Genomic DNA, 17,453 nt, shown 5'->3' with positions numbered 1-17,453 from the left:
CAGTGGCAAAAAGGAACAGACTGGTTGGAGCCATGCCTGGCACATAGGAAGATGGTTGTGCTTGTTGGAGGTCAGTCATCTCATTGCTAAAATATTTCTTAAGGAGTTCCTCAAGGTAGTGTCCTGGGTCCAACATATTTGGAGCTGCTTCATAATAAGCTTCCCTGTATCATAAGGTCAGAAGTGGGGATGTTCACCAATGATTGCACAATGTTCAGCGTTATTCATGTCTCCTTAGATACTGAAGCAGTCCATTTTCATATGCAACAGGACCTGCACAATATCCAGGCTTCGGTTAAAAGTGGCAATTTAACCCCTTCGTACCACACTAATGCCAATGACCTTTCTCCAATAAGACACTATCAAACTACCACCCCTTAATGTTACCATTGCTGATTCCCCACTATCAACATCCTGGTGAATACCATTGGCTTGCATCTTGTAGAAAGGCAGAAGTATTATGGACTATTCTGCACCTATCTAGACGTGTGTAGTTGTAAGCACACTTGGGATGCTTGACAGCATTTAGGATGAAGGAGCCGACTTGATTGGCTCCAGCCCCACCACCACCACCACTCAGTTGGAGCGGTATTTTTCTCTACAAGATGCCCAGCAGAAATTTGCCAAAGACCCGTAGACAGCACCTTCCAACCCACCTCCATCTAGAATGGCAAGGGCAACAGATACATGAGAACACCACCACCTATAAGTTCCCCTCCAAACCACTCACCATCCTGACTTGAAAACATACCTTTGTTCCTTCACTGGCTCAAAGTTCTAGAATTCCCTCACTAATGGCGTTGTGGATCCACCTACAGCGCATGGACTGCAGTTCAAGAAGGCAACTCTCTGCCACTTTTAAAGCCAACTAGGGACAGCAGTACGTGTTAAAAATCAAAAGAACTGCAGATGCTGTATATCAGAAACGAAAGTAAAGATTGCTGGAAAAGCTGAGCAGGTCTGGTAGCATCTGTGGAGAGAAATCAGAGTTAATGTTTCGAGTCAAGTGACCCTTCCTGAAAATTTCCGTGAATTCAAACCCATTTCTCTCACACCAATCTTTGAGCCAAGATTTCCATCACTGTTCCTGGGTCAAAATCCCAGTACACCCTTCCCAACAACATTGTGGGTGCATGTAAACTAAATGGACAATAGATGTTCAAGAAGGCAGCTCACCACCATCTTCTCGAGCAATTAAGAAATGACAATAAATACTGACCAAACCAGCGATGCCCAGGTTTGTTGAATGAAGAATAACAATAAAATATACTTTATATTAATCTAAACTGCATAGCAAAAAATTGAATTTCGAATTCAGGCAAAATTGTCTGCATATGATCTAATTCAAATTTCTGTTTGTCAATGTTTCTACTTGTACCTGTTACAAATGGAATTAAAAGGCACTGCTATTGGACTAATACTTTCCATTCAAAGCAACACCCACCCCCTTTATTTTTATGGCTTCTAAAAGAAAAGGAAACATTTTATGTGCAGGTAGTTCTGTAATGCATGTTTTTCCAACACGATTGAAGAATAGCGGATGCTGTTTGGATAATGCAGACTTTCTGCTGTACAGGTATAGTGATTGCCGTATAATGTGATTTTCTATAGCATAAGGTTACACAAATATGCATCTATCGCGTTATAGGCGAACTACCTGTATAGCACTTGATTGCAGCACTATATTTCCTACTGGCTCTCTAGATGATTTGAAGTTAATGTCCTAGATTGATGAGAGGCCGTGTTAGGAGGAAAGGGACATGCTCTATTAGTGACACCAAAGCAGTACAGCAAGGAGACAAGTGTTGTGATGAGAGAAGAGCATAAGGAGATATATTAAATAAAAATAACTTTCGTCCTCTTTGTCAACCCATCCACCTTTACCCTTTCTGCTTAAGAATCATTTTATAATTTCAGAGTGCACTCATGCCAGCAAAGTTGATATTTAAAACTGAGGATGGAGGTAAATATCCTGTTATATTCAAACATGGCGATGATCTCCGTCAGGATCAGCTTATTCTACAGATCATCTCTCTTATGGACAAGGTAAGATGCAAGTTGAATGCCATATTTCACTAGTAAAAGTCTAATAGATTTTTTTTAGCACTTTATGTAAATATATTGGAAAATTTGACCGTTTGCCCTAATTACCACTAATCAGCATGAATGTGTTTGCCATTGACAAAATTGATCAATGTAAATCATAACCTATAAGACAATTCTGTTTTCCATTGTAAAAAATTTGCTCTAGTATATATTTCACGTGTCAACCCTAATCCCCACCTTTCAGTCATGTTTCAGCCATCAACCAAAATTATTGAACCCATAAATCAATGTTTACTATCTTTTGTAGCTAGGCACAAGTGAGCATGCAAGGGATATAAGCTGTGTTGTGAAGAACTGTAGATCTACAAGACTAACTGTTTTCAGTTGTCAAGGTGTTCTGGTACAAATTCGATACTGATGTCTGCCTGCTAAAGTGAAAACATGCTCAGAAACAGTCTGTAATTGAAAAGTTAGACAAACTCAGTCTCCTTCTCAAGAAATTAGAAATTGACAGGAAATACTGATGTTGGAAGTAATGTCCACATATACAAAATAATAACTCCTACTACTTTTGTTTAATTTGATTTTAGGAGGCTGTTTACACACCAATTGATTAAAATATATAAATAACTCCTATTTCACACATTTCTTAACTCTTAAGCCATTCAATAATAGTGTTACAAGCGCTGATCAAAACCTATGATTTCTGAACCGCTGGATCCAGATCAGATAGATCGTTATTTAATGTGCTGAGCATATCTGTATCCAAAGTAATTTTGTATTTTCTAGTTCAATTTTTCGTTTGCTTCCCACCAACTTTTAAAAATTGATTGATTTAAAAATTGTCCACTTCAATAAAGCCTGTTTTGTTGAAATTGCGGAAATTTTCAGTTTAAAAAAGCAATATATTAACAATTATGCAAGTCAATGTAGCGCATTTTAAAACAGTTTAATGAGAAAGTGGCAACAGTTTGAAAAGCTCACTTAGTTCGTCGGTAAATCTGTTCTCTGATTATATGCTATTAGACTACATGTTTGACTGTTATCCATTTTATAAAATAAGTTTCATCTTGAATAGTACAACAGCCAGGTGGACAGGCTTCTGTCATTGTGAAGCACTTGTTTGCTTGCTGCTGCCCATAACAGTGTCCACTCCCAACTTGAGTTTATTTCATCTTTCTATAAATTGAGGGTCACTGCCCAAACTGAATAGTTCCTTGATAATTTGCGTTTATTCAACTGAATTGCATTTTGAAAAAAAAGTGCTGGTTGGTGTTGAAATTAAATTCTGTGTACAGGGGGTTCTGCTATAATGTATGATATGCTATGTATGCTACGATGTTGCATTCCAGCGCAGCATCTCATGACAGAAAATCACCATATCAAACTAACATGGCCTACAGGAAAAGCAGGGTTAGGAGCAGACCACTGAAAAAATCACTCAAAATTCTTTCTCACCACTCTACTATAAGTTGGCACCATGCCTGTCACTTGTGTGAACCTAGACACTTAACAATCAAATAAAATCTATCACCTGCAACATAGTCTGCATTGTAGCCTCACCCAGTGCTGAGATAGTAGGAACTGCAGATGCTGGAGAATCTGAGATAACAAGGTGTAGAGCTGGATAAACACAGCAGGCCAAGCAGCATCATAGGAGCAGGAGAGCTGATGTTTCGGGCGTAGACCCTTCGGGCCTAGACCCTTCTTCAGAAATGGGGGAGGCCAGGGGAGTCACGGAGAGAGTGGTCCCTCCGGAAGGCAGATAAGGGTGGGGAGGGAAAAATGTCTTTGGCAGTGGGGTCAGATTGCGGATGGTGGAAGTGTCGGAGGATGATGTCTTGGATCTAGAGGCTGGTGGGGTGGCAACCCACCACCAACCTCCGGATCCAACGCATCATCCTCCAACACTTCCGCCATCTGCAAACCGACCCCACCACCAAAGACAATTTTCCCTCCCCACCCTTATCTGCCTTCCGGAGGGACCACTCTCTCTCACTCCCTCGTCTGCTCCACAATCCCCTCCAGCTCCACCGCACCCAGCAATTTGCCCTGCAACCGCAGGAAGTGCTATACCTGCCCCTACACCTCCCGCCCTCCTCCCCCACCCCCATCCCAGGCCCCAAGAAGACATTCCACGTCAAGCAGATGTTCACCTGCATGTCTGCTAATGTGGTATACTGCATCTTCTTCCCATCGTGACCTCCTATACATCGGGGAAACCAAGCAGAGGCCTGGGGATCACTTTGCAGAACACTCATGCTCAGTTTGCATTAAGCAACTGCACCTCCCAGTTGCAAACCATTTCAACTCCCCCTCCCATTCCGCAGACGACATGTTCATCCTGAGCCTCACGCAGTGCCACAACGATGCCACCCGAAGGTTGCAGGAACAGCAACTCATATTCTGCTTGGGAACCTTGTAGTCCAATAGTATCAATGTGGACTTCACATGTTTCAACATCTCCCCTCCCCCATACCGCATCTCAAAACCAGCCCAGCTCATTCCCGCCTCCCTAACCAGTCTTTCCTCACACCTCAAGCCCCACCCCCATCTCCTACCTACTAACCTCATCTTCCCACCCCCCCCACCATCCTATCCAGACTCCCTGGACTGACCTGTCTCCTCCCTACCTCCCCACCTACACTCCCTTTTACTGGCTCCATCCCCGCCTCTTTGACCGGTCTGTCTCCTGTCCACCTAAGTTCCCCTCTATCCATCTTCTATCCGCCTCACCCTCTGCCCCTATTTATTCCAGAACCCCACCACCAACCTCCGGATCCAACACATCATCCTCCGACACTTCCGCCATCTGCACTTCGACCCCACCACCAAAGACATTTTTCCCTCCCCACCCTTATCTGCCTTCCGGAGGGACCACTCTCTCCGTGCCTCCCTTGGCTTTCCCATTTCTGAAGAAGAGTCTAGGCCTAAAACGTCAGCTCTCCTGCTCCTATGATGCTCTTGGCCTGCTGTGCTCATCCAGCTCTACGCCTTGTTAGCCCAGTGCTGATCTGACCTGACATTCCGTCAGCACAGGTTTTCAGATAAATGAAGCAGAGGACTCTGACCTTTCTTTCCAATGTAGCCCACAGACATTGAAGTTAATTGTAGGATTAAAATGCATTGCAAACTTGAGTAATGTATTCAGAACATGCTGGAAAAGAGCAGGTTGTCACACAGACAACTTTTGGTATAAATGATTTACATAAGCAAATTCAAAAGTTCTAATGTTAAATAAGTAACTAAATCTAGGCAAAATTACTACACACAAAGGTGCATGTTTTAACAGCACTCGTATTAAATGCGCAAAAATGGTGTATAATTTAAAGAGTTCAGCACGAATTCTTCAAACTGAAACTTCACGTTGTTCCTTAATTATACAGTCATTTTCTGTGTGATATTATATTTGAGGTATACAATCCAATTACCATTTTCAGATGAGCTCAGTATGACTTACTGTAAACAGTTTTTATCCTTGCAGACGGTGTAAAAAAAAAAGATTTTCCTTTGACAAAGCCCACAATGTCAACACGTACCAGATGGAATAGCATTATAACCAATGCAAGTTCACGTTTTAAAAAGTGTTCCCCTATTCACCAATCATGTTATTGCCAATTTGTGTTGGTGGAGCGCACATTATAGCAGAACCCCCCCTGTATTGTTGAAAAGTAAATCTCATTAATTCTGAGGTTTGTATGTGTCATTTTTCAAAATCTGGTTGGATTGAGAATTTAAGAATGCAGTTTCACTTTGTTCAGTTACTACTTTGGAATTCTGTAATTAGTACTTTGCCTCCTTGCACGTCATTAATATGCTCCAACCCATCTCAGACTTTTGGCAAACTATCTAAAATATGTAGATTCATTGAACCAATGACTTCCATTGGGTTAGCCAGTGTGTGGAAACCTCCCCTATCTCAGTTCTGGTGCAGTGGTTCACCAGGATTCCAGAGCTATGTACCAAAGCAATGAACTTGGATTGCAATAGGAATATAAATATCCATTTTTGAATGTTTATGGCACCTTCTCTTGAATGTGTGTATCTGTGAATTACTAGTGTTCATTGTGTTCTGAGTTCGGTCAATTTTTTTTCTTTTAAACTTACATGATGTTTTGCAGCTGTTACGAAAAGAAAATCTTGATTTGAAATTGACGCCGTATAAGGTGTTGGCAACAAGTACCAAACATGGTAAAATATTTTTCCTAATTAAAGAATATAAACGTATAAGACAATTATTGTAGGAGCATATTGAGTGGGAATTAGGGGATGGGTCTGGGTGGGATGCTCTGAGGGTTGCTGTGGACTTGTTGGGTCATAAGGCAGTAACTATCACCACATTAGATCGGAAAGTAGTAGCTGACACTACATGGGTGGTGTTAGTCGATGCACTTAGGTGCCAAAGTACCTGTTGGTCTTGTAGCATGGCTCTTGCAACTTTACTGCAACCAACGAACGAATGAATTAAAATTGTTGTAAATCTTCGCACTTCTTGGGCAAGAAATAGTAAATTTTGAATCTTCAGCCCTGGAACATAATAACTGGGAGTAAGATGAGGCTATTCTGCCCCTTAAGCCCCTCTGCCATTTGGTTTGATCGTGACTGATCTCATCTCAGCCTCAACCGACTTTCCTGGCCTCCATAACCCTTCAACTCAATACTATTTTAAAAATTTCTCACCTTAAATTTACTCAATGTCTCAATAGCAGCCACAGTTTGGGGAAGTGAATTCCACTGATTCATGATTCAATTACTCTTCCTCTCTATTTTAAATCTGTTACCGTTATCCTAAAATAATGGCCTCTCATTCTGGATTGTCCTGGACAAAGAAACATCCTTTCTACATCTAATTTTTTAATGCTGTTTATTATCTGGTACACTTCAATTAGATTCCCTCTCATTCTTCTAAATTCCAGAAAGTATCTTGGCCTGTGCCCAGAGAAAGAGTTTCCTGATTTTTGTCTCCCTCTTGCCTTGTCACACTATTTCCTCTCCTCTAACCCGCTTGGCTGTAGTAGTCATTTAGTTTTGAGTCTTCTGTGGCTGACTATTTTTGAAGTGGGGAAATGTAGTTAATTTAAGCAAAGGTTTTGCTGTACCAAAAGCTGAAGATTACATTCTGGGTGCTACAATTTAAGCAGTTATAATTCCAGTATAACCGTTCATATCTGCAATTTCTACGCTTGTACATTTGCAGATTTAGGCATAGCACTCAATTTTTAATAGACAACTTGTTCAACCTATGGCCAACAGTGGATGGCCTATCATTTTTGACAGGGTTAAGACCTTCCTCGATTTGGGAGTAATTGGGAGCAGTGAATACACATATATGAATATATATATATGAATATGAATATATATATATATTCATATATGTACTATCCCTCTCTCTCATGCACTTATTCAGTCAGTCAGTACCTGCTTCATTCCCATTTATTTTAAGCTGCTTCTCTTTATAAGGTGAAATTGAATGTCAAATGCTCTATGTTTTGCTGTATTTGTCTGGACTGACCACTCTGTTCCTTTTCAATTTGGTGGAAAATGACCCTTCATACATTGGCTAGTTGATAAAAGAACTCTCCACCCTAGTGACTACCAAATCTAAATTTATCATTTTCCAGAAATATTTTTATTGCTGAATTGTTGATTTTTTTAAAAAAACAGAACTTAGGTATTTGTGTACTAGTTCTTTTGGAAAAATATTGGGCAGAATTTTCTGTCTAGCCAGGGAGACAGTTGACCATAGATCGGCTGGCCTGCAGTTTCTCCCTAGTAGCTGGTCAGTAGCCATTAGGTCTATTAAAGGGTCTGGTAAGGCAATTTGGCAGATGCCACTGGAATTCTTCCATTGCTATGCATGTTCCATTGAGACAGATGCACGACAAATCAATAGAGTTGGCCGTCAGAGGTTGTGTGTGGGATTGGATTAGCAACATTAGAACATCATTCTGCTGGTAGCCTTTAAGTGGAGGACTTGCATGTCTATAATGATGGCCTTGCAAGCTGAGGCTAATGTTTGTTTAAACTATTTTGAAAGCTCTTAAGAAAATGTATCCATTTTGACACATACTCTCCCACATACATCAGAAGCACCCCCACTAACTGTGAAGCTACTGATCTTTGTGTTGGTTGGCTACCATTGACCCTAGAGTCGCAGCGTTCCAGTTGTTGTACTTAATTAAGCAGCAGACACATTTTCTGGCCTCAAATTCTCGCACTCCAATTGCTGCAGTGAAATAGGAAAGTGGACAACAAAGGACATTCTCTTGGCCTGAGTGCTGCAATTCAAATATGGTTAAAGGGCTTTAGGATTCCAGAGTTTTAACCAACCTGCAAAACTACGGATTGTGAAACTGACTGTTCACCTATCAATGTCAATGCTACCAGTAAATCCCAGTGTGACAGCTGCAGCATTCAACTGTCTACTCTTAGTGCTCACTTCAGAGACTGACCTGTATATCTTCTGTTTTAATTTTTATCAAGAATCATATTATCTGAATGGTAAGAGGTAGAAAGATCTGGGTGCTTCAGTGCATGAATCTCACAGGCACAGCAAGCAATCAGGAAAGCTAATAGAATGTTAAGTTTTATTAGAGAATTGAAAGTAGGCATGTAGGAGGTTATACTTCAGTTGCATGGAGCTTTGGTGAGACCCCATTTGGAATACTGTGTATCACACCAGTCCTTGTATTTAAGGGGACAATGTTAATGCACAAGAAGCAGTTCAGAGAAGATTTACTAGCCTGATGAGGTAAAAATCAGTTATGTTATTAAATGGTGGAGCAGGTTCAAAGGACCAAGATGCTCTTGTTCCTTCCCCATATGTTTAAGAGAAATCCCAAAAATGATGGGCTGAAAGCTTATTCCTACTATTTTCCATAATCTTATAGACGTTCTATCAGAGGGCTTTATCTCTACGAGTGTGTTGAGGATCTCAGACTTGGTAGTACTTTGTTAATAATCGGTCAAAGTTACTTTGCATTAACAAACTAATGTTAAAACCTTAGATAACAAAGTATGGAGCTGGATGAACACAGCAGGCCACGCAGCATCTTAGGAACACAAAAGCTGATGTTTCGGGCCTAGACCCTTCGTCAGAAAAGGGCTGCGTGGCCTGCTGTGTTCATCCAGCTCCCCACTTTGTTATCTTGGATGCTGCAGCATCTGCAGTTCCCATTATCTCTAAAGTTAAAATCTTGTTTGTTTTTAAATATCCAAATCAAGACTGTAATGAATGGTTATGGCTGTTTTTATTGTTACCTTATGCAATTTAGTAATGTGACTGTCTTTTATTCTGCACTAATTTTTACTTTTTTTTCAGGCTTCATGCAGTTTATTCAGTCTGTGCCTGTTGCTGAAGTATTAGCCACAGAAGGAAGTATACAGGTAAAACAAATAAATTAGTGATCAGATCTTTGTTATATATCAGATATTTTTTTTAATAATAAGGTACATAACGATTAAGACCCCGAAAGCTTATGTTTTCAGATAGATTTGTTGGACTATAACCTGATATCATGTGATTTCTGACCGTAAAGCTTAATTCATTTATCAATCAAAAATCTATTTCACTCAATTTTGGAAATGGTCACTGATGCAGCCTCCACTGCTTTCTGGGCACGAGAATTCCACAGACTCTGTTTGCGTCAATACATTGATGTTTCCAACTAGTTTTATAGGAGTATAATTTGTAGAGAAGACCCCTTTAAGGGAAAAGGGACTGTTCTGGTCTTTTCTTCCACACCACCATTAACATGTAGCAAAAGCTGAATGTCGATTTTGTGCATAGCAGAGCTTTAGGAATTACTTGCAAAGAAAAAAGTAGCTAATGACTAAAGTGTCAAGAAATGCTGTTTCTGTAGTACCTTTCAGAAGTCAAGAAAGCAAAAAAGAATGGTGAAAATAACGAATGTACAGACAGGAGTAAGCCATTCAGTTCATCAAATATTCTCACCATTCTGCATCATGGCTGATCATTATATCAGTGATGGGAAGTGATGCTATCTCCATATCGCTCCAAGTTGTTTGTCTCTTTATTTACAAGATGAATTTCAAATTCTCAATACATCATTGCTGTTCCAATGCCATTTCATTAGCCATCTCTATTCTAGGAACAATATTCCTAGTATCCTCATAAAACCGGTTTGTAACAAAATAGAAAATTCTTAGGTCTACGTCTTCTCTTTCGATCTTTGAATTGTCAGAGGTACTCCCGGTGATGTGCTCCTGGACTGCTCTGAATACAATTTGGAGCTGTGAAGTCACAGTAATACAGCATGGAAACAGGCCCAAACTGGTCCATGCTGACCATGATGCCCACTCAGCTAGTTCCAATTGCACGCATTTAGTCCACGTCTCTCTAAGCCCTTCGCATCCATGTCCCTATCCAAATTTTTTTTTAAATGTTGCTATTGTACCTGCCTCAACCACTGTCTCTGGCAGTCCATTCCGTAAACGCACCACTCTCTGCATGAAGAAGTTTACCCTCAACTCCTCCTCAAATCTATCTCCAACTCACCATAAACCTATGCTCTCTAGTTTTCGATTCCTCATCTCTGAGAAAACAAACCACGTGTATTCGTACTGTCAGTGCCCCTCATGACTTTATACAGTTCAATAACATTCTCATGCTCCCACGTTCCAAGGAATAATGTCCTATCCTGGCCCACCTCTCTCTATAACTCTGGCCTGCTAGTTCTAGCAACATACTTGGAAATCTTTGCACAATATCCAGTTTAACTGTGTCTCTCCTATAACAGAGTGACCAAAACTATACACAGTAGTACCAACTACAGCCTTGCCAACGACTTATGCAAAGCATCCTAACTCACATACTCAGTGCCTTGATTGATGAAAGTCAGCATGCTTGTCTGACCTTCTGTCTAAAATTTAAAAATCCAACGGGCAATTACCCTTCTTCGCAGGACCCAATGAAAAGGCTTCTACATCTGATTTCATTACCCGTGAAATGCTAGACACGAATAAAACCTCATCTAAATTTTGGGCTGCTATAAAACTAACTCCTCCAAACGCTCAGACTAAAATCTCTGACCTGCATCTCAGCTGAGCCTACCTCTCAAATCCCCACCCCGCAATCGCGCTACCGGCTCTGCCCTATAATGTAATCCACTTTTCTTCTCTCCATAGCTCCACAAAGAAGCTTCAATAGCTCCAATACAAAGGTTAGATCTCAAATTGGAAGATTCCTGCAAAAAATCAAGACTGTATTAAGAGAGAGGGTTTAAAGAAGAGTCGTACTGAACTCTATGTTAATTCTGTTTCTGTCTCCACAGATGCTGCCAGACCTCCTGAGTTTCTCCAGTATCCATTGTGTTTGTGTTTTTTTTAGCATTTCTGAGCCTGATTGGAATATCTGGACCTATTCTTATATGGAATTTTTTTCCACTTTAATATATTCATTCAGCAAATTGCGTTTTATAAATATTTAATAAATCTGAAAATAGTGCAAATTAGCATGAAACATTAGGATTCATAAACCTGCATTTTACAAATATTGGCTAACATAATTTCTGCCAACTGATTTTACAATGTAATGACATCTTCAACCACGTTTTAACTTTTTGAAGTACAACTTTGTTTTATTATCTTAGATTCTATATACATCATATGAACTATTTGCATTTTAATCACAGAGGCACTTTTAAGTGAGGAGTGTTTTCTGGTTCCTTACCTGCTAATAAGCAATGTAGGGCAGGTTAAAGCAGTTGATTCGGCTTTAGTTCTTTCTTCACTCAACATCGTAATATTAACTGACAGGTAATTTTTCACTAAGAATTCCAAATGCTTAAGTACTTCTTTTCTGTAAACACAACTCAAATGTTGGTAATGTTGAGCGAAAGAAAATGAACTCTTAATCCAAAAAAAATTTGATCTCAAGATTCCTTGTAACCTAATGCCTTCAGTTATCCATTTTCTAGAACTTTTTCAGAAAGCATGCACCCAGTGAGAAAGGGCCCTCTGGTATCAGTGCTGAAGTTATGGATACGTATGTTAAAAGCTGTGGTAAGTAGTAAGGATCAATATTTCTAACAGGCAATTATCTCAGATCTGATGGTTTGTAATAAAGATATAATCTCATTCTGTATTGTGATCTTTTGTCCAAAACTCATACCTAAGCAATATAACCCATTCAGTAGAATATTCTGTCGAGTTCTTGGACTTAACAATAGGCATTTGATAAAATGCCATATGGACAAGGTGACCACACAACATGTAAAGAGAATGTGACAGCGTGTGTAGGAAGTTAATTAAAAACAAAATAGCAATAGTGGCTATTTAATGTCTTTATGCTAGAAGATCAATATGTATGTTCTTACATGTTTCAATCACATTGCCTCTACCCTTCTTAACTCCAGTGGATACAAGCTGAATATGCTCATCCTTTTCTCATAATCTGCCCATTCAAGACATTAGTATACCTTCTATGAACTGTTTCCAGTGCATTTGCATCCTTAAACAAGGAGATAAAAACTGTGCACTGTGCTCCATTTGTGTCTCAGGAATGACTTTTATGACTGAAGCATAACCTTCCTACTTCTTTGACAACAAGGTGTGGAGCTGGATGAACATAGCAGGCCAAGCAGCATCTTGGCCTGCTGTGTTCATCCAGCTCCACACCTTGTTATCTCAGATTTTCCAGCATCTGCAGTTCCTATTATCTCTCTACCTACTTTTGTGTTCTGTTTCCCTCATTGTGAATGATAATATTCTACTAACCTTCCTCATTAATTGCTATACCTGCATAAGAGCCTTTTGTAATTCATCTCTTCAGTCTGTCATAATTTAGATAGTATGCCTGTTGGTGGTTGTTCCTGTCGAAATGGACATTTTCATGTTTTCCTTAATATACTGTCTGCCAGATCTTTACAACTTACTTAATCGGTATCCCTTTGTAACCTCATTGATTGATCTCAGCAACTTAAATTTCTATCTATCTTTGTATCATCAAATTTAGTACTAGACCTTTAATCCAAGTCTTACATCCAATCAATCGGAAAAAAAATTCAATCATGCCTACTGTTTTTTGTTAGCTGACTAATATTCTATTCATGCCAACGTATTAACCCACATCCTTGATTTTCAGAAATCACCTTTGATGTCACATCTTTTCAAATGCCATCTGGAAAGTCCAAATACAATACATTCATCAGTTCACCTTATCCATAGCATAGGTTACTTGATCAAAAAAGTCCCCAGAAAATCGATTAAATGTGATTTGTCTTTCTCAAAACATATTACTTGACCTATTTTAATTTAACCCAAATGCCCTGCTAAAATGAATTATAGAATAGAAACCCTATAGTGTGGAAGGAGGCCATTTGGCCTGTGGATACTGACTCTTAACATTTTTTTAATGATTGCTTAAGGTACCTGGTTGGTGATGTCCTGATTTCTGTCTACCTCCCTTTTTTTGAATAAAGAAATTGCATTCACTGTCTTACAGTATAATTTGAAAAAAATGGAAGCAATCAATCAACTATCTCACTCACCACTTCTTTAAAGACCCTAGCATGAAGTCCATAAGGACCCACAGACTGTCAGCCCGCAGCTCAGCATTTTTGTTCAGTACCATTTCCTTGGGGATGGTAACTTTCCTGAATTCCTCTCTCTCTTCATTTCCTGATTTATAACTATCTGTTTTATGTTTTTTTTTAACATTCTGCTCAATCTTCCAACCTCATGTCGTTGCGCCATTACATGCTTTTTTTTCTTTGATGCTATTGTGAACTCTCAGTTAACCATAAGTGGTTGATTATCCTCTTGGATCTTTTTTTATTTGTTCAAATATATCCTGCATATTCTGAAACATCCCCTTAAATTCAGCCACAGCATTTAAAATTACCTGACGTTTCGGGCCTAGACCCTTCATCAGAGAGGGGGATGGGGAGAGGGTCCTGAAATAAATAGGGAGAGAGGGGGAGGCAGACTGAAGATGGGGAGAGGAGAAGATAGGTGGAGAGGAGAGTATAGGTGGGGAGGGGTAGGTCAGTACGGGGAGGACGGACAGGTCAAGGAGGCGGGATGAGGTTAGTAAGTGGGAAATGGAGGTGTGGCTTGAGGTGGGAGGAGGGAATAGGTGAAAGGAAGAACAGGTTAGGGAGGCGGGGACGAGCTGGGCTGGTTTTGGGATGCAGTGGGGGAAGGGGAGATTTTGAAGCTTGTGAAGTCTACATTGACACCGTTGGGCTGCAGGGTTCCCAAGCGGAATATGAGTTGCTGTTCCTGCAACCTTCGGGTGGCATCATTGTGGCACTGCAGGAGGCCCAGGATGGACATGTCGTCTAAGGAATGGGAGGGGGAGTTAAAATGGTTTGCGACTGGGAGGTGCAGTTGTTTATTGCAAACCGAGCGTAGGTGTTTTACAAAGCGGTCCTTAAGCCTCCACTTGGTTTCCCCAATGTAGAGGATCCTCTACCCTGTTGCAGAAGCTACAGTATGACTTGAAAATGTGACTGGGAATTTTAAAGTCCGAGTAAGCCTCCAAGTTGCTAGGGATACGGAAGATTTCCTTCCCTAAAGGACAACGACAAATCAGATGGGATTCTACAACAATTGACAATGTTAGACTAGTTTTTTTTTAATTTCAAATTTTATTGTATTGAAATATGTCATGGTGCTCTCTCCCTAGACCATTAGTTTGGGCTCTGGATTACAAGTCCAGTGATAATATGACTAAATTACGTCCTTCACTGAAATCAATGACTGTGTTCTTCCCAGTATTTCATATGGAAGTTTCTTTCACATTGTGGACTGAAGCAGTTATTGATCCAGTGGAGTATCAGTATTGGTATCTACCCAGCAATGTGAGAAAATTGCACAAATATGTCATCTCCACAAAATGGAGGATAAATCAAATCCAGCTAACTGCCATCCCATCAAGTCTACGCTTGATCATCAGCAGAGATGATATGTCATTCATCTTCACTTCACTATCAAGTACTTGCTCATCGAAGCTCATTTTGGGTTTCGCTGGGGACGCTACTCCTACCCTCACTACCACTCTTATCCAAACATGTAGAAAAGAGCCGAACTTGAAATCCAAGCCTGGACTGATAAGTGCCAAGTGACGTTTGCTCCCCACAAATCCCAGGCAATGACCAATGAACCATGTCCTTCTGAGATTTTCCAGCATTGCCTTTGTTGAATTCTCTCACTTCCGGCATCTTGGGGGTTACCATTGCCCAGAATATAAACTGCACCAGTCACATAAATATTGTAGCCACAAAAGTAGGTCAGAAGCTAAGAATTCTGAGGTATGTAATTTGCCTCATGACTCCCCAGTGACTGTCCATTGTCTGAAAAGCATAAGTCAAGAGTGTAATAGAATAACTTGCAGGCCCATGGATGAATGCAGCTCTAATAACACTCTGAAGAAGCTCGACAGTATCCAGGACAAAGTAACCTGCTTGACTGGTGTCTCATCTACTATTCTAAACATTTGATCCCCTCACAACTGACACAGTGCCAGCAATGTCTGGCACCTACAAGAAACACTACAGTAACCTAATTGAGGCGTCTTCAACAGCATCTTTGCTTAAAGGGTTCAAACATGGGGAAAAGGTGAGAACAGGGTACTAAATTGTACAGTCAGTCATGATCATTTTGAGAAGTCGAGCAAGTTTGAAAGGCTGAATGGCCTGTTGCTGCTGTAATTGCTATATTTCTATGAAGCATTAGGTATCCAGACACTTTGATTTGTTTGGTCTTTCTTCAGAGACATCGTTAGCCAAGCTGATACAAAGTACTTGATATTAAAACTAACACAACGTGGAGCTGGAGGAACACAGAAGGGCAGGTAGCATCAGAAAAGCAGGAAAGCTGACGTTTCGTGTTGGGGCATTTCTTCAGAACTTCTTCAGATTTTCTGAAGAAGGGTCCCGACCCAAAACATCAGCTTTCCTGCTCCTGATGCTGCCTGGCCTCCTGTGTTCCTCCAGCTCCACACACTATTATCTCTGTCTCCAGCATCGCAAGTTCTTACTATCTCTGATATTAAAGCTATCTAATTTTGTTGTAGCTGGATATTGTGTGATTACATACATCCTTGGAGTTGGGGACAGACATTTGGATAACCTCCTGCTGACAAAGACAGGTAAGTTTCCAACAACATACCACCTTTGTTGTTGTAATCCGGAGCTTTTAGGATTTTTGATGTGGTTCATAATCTTCAGAATTCCTTTCTTGCATTCAAATTCGCGAAAGGTAATTTTAGTTGAAGATTTGTTGATCTTACAAATAAATTCAGTTTGAGCAAAAATTCAGCAGGTGTCACTGCAGATCTATTTTGTAATGCTGCTTTCAACCAGCAAAGGTACATTTCAGCATTTTGCTGCATGCTGTTTTTATATAGCTGTGAATTCCATGTTTATTTGCAGACTTTAAAATAATCCTAAAATCTTGGCATTTTTGATCTCCCAAGTCTTTTTGTGAACTATCATAGGTGTTTTTTAAGTTGGCAGAATAATAGTTAATATTGTGTCATTATCTTGATTATAGATATACAAACTGTACATAGCATTGGCAGCCTTCTTGTTTAGTACACAGTATGTATACAATACAATTCAGTACAGCACAGGAACAGACCCTTTAGCCTACCAAGCCTGCACCAATTCCTTACTTTTAATTAGACCCACTACATATTGCCCAGCATGGTATCTATCCATCTGTTCTCACATTCATGTGTCTGTCAAGATATGCTTTAAACATTGCTAATATGCTTGTTTCCACCACTTCCACTGACAGTGCGTTCCAGGCACCCACTGCCCCGTGTGTCAAAAATTTTCCCCGCACTTCTCGCCTAAATTTTCGCCCTCTCATCTTGAATCTGTACCCATTTGTAGTTGATCTATCCACTCTGGGAGAAAACCTCTGACTGTCCACACTATCAATGTATGTCTGAATTTTGAGACCTCTGTCAGATCACCCCCTAAGCCTCAATCTTTCCGGTGAAAATAGTGCTAGTTTATCCAACTTCCTGTCAAACTAAAACCCTTCATACCAAGCAATGTCCTGGTAAACCTTCGCTGCATCCTGTCCAAAGTATCCACATCCTTCTGGCAGTTTGGCGATTAGAATTGCATACAATATTTTACATGTGGCCTAAGTAAAATTTTATATTGCTGTCACATAACTTGCCAACTTTTACATATTTTACATATGATGCGTTGGCTGATGAAGGTATGTGTGCTGCGTGTTCCTTTTTGACCACTATATCCACCTGTGTTGCCACTTTTAGTGATCTGTGGACCTGCACACCCAGATCCCCCGCTAGGTTAACGCTCCCAAGGATTTTGCCATTTGTTATATAACGTGCACCTGAATTTGATCTTCCAAAATGCATCACCTCGCATTTTTATGGAGAAAACTCCATTTGCCCAAATCTGGAA

The 17,453-nt window shown here is 40.2% G+C and overlaps 1 protein-coding gene across 1 annotated transcript in view; it reads left to right on the top strand.

Annotated features, from left to right (window-relative positions):
* pik3c3 (phosphatidylinositol 3-kinase, catalytic subunit type 3) overlaps positions 1–17,453 on the top strand; it is a 127,000-nt gene that overhangs the window by 77,051 nt on the left and 32,496 nt on the right. The window contains exons 17-21 of the mRNA XM_059648839.1: positions 1,918–2,046; positions 6,168–6,237; positions 9,368–9,432; positions 11,985–12,069; positions 16,085–16,159. Of these exons, the coding sequence (XP_059504822.1) occupies positions 1,918–2,046; positions 6,168–6,237; positions 9,368–9,432; positions 11,985–12,069; positions 16,085–16,159 (424 nt within the window). The remainder of the gene's footprint in view (positions 1–1,917; positions 2,047–6,167; positions 6,238–9,367; positions 9,433–11,984; positions 12,070–16,084; positions 16,160–17,453) is intronic.

Source organism: Stegostoma tigrinum, chromosome 1 (assembly GCF_030684315.1).
Source record: "Stegostoma tigrinum isolate sSteTig4 chromosome 1, sSteTig4.hap1, whole genome shotgun sequence".
Taxonomy (NCBI): Eukaryota; Metazoa; Chordata; class Chondrichthyes; order Orectolobiformes; family Stegostomatidae; genus Stegostoma; species Stegostoma tigrinum.
Note: the sequence above shows the minus strand (reverse complement) of the source record. Positions and strands in the feature narration are given on the sequence as shown.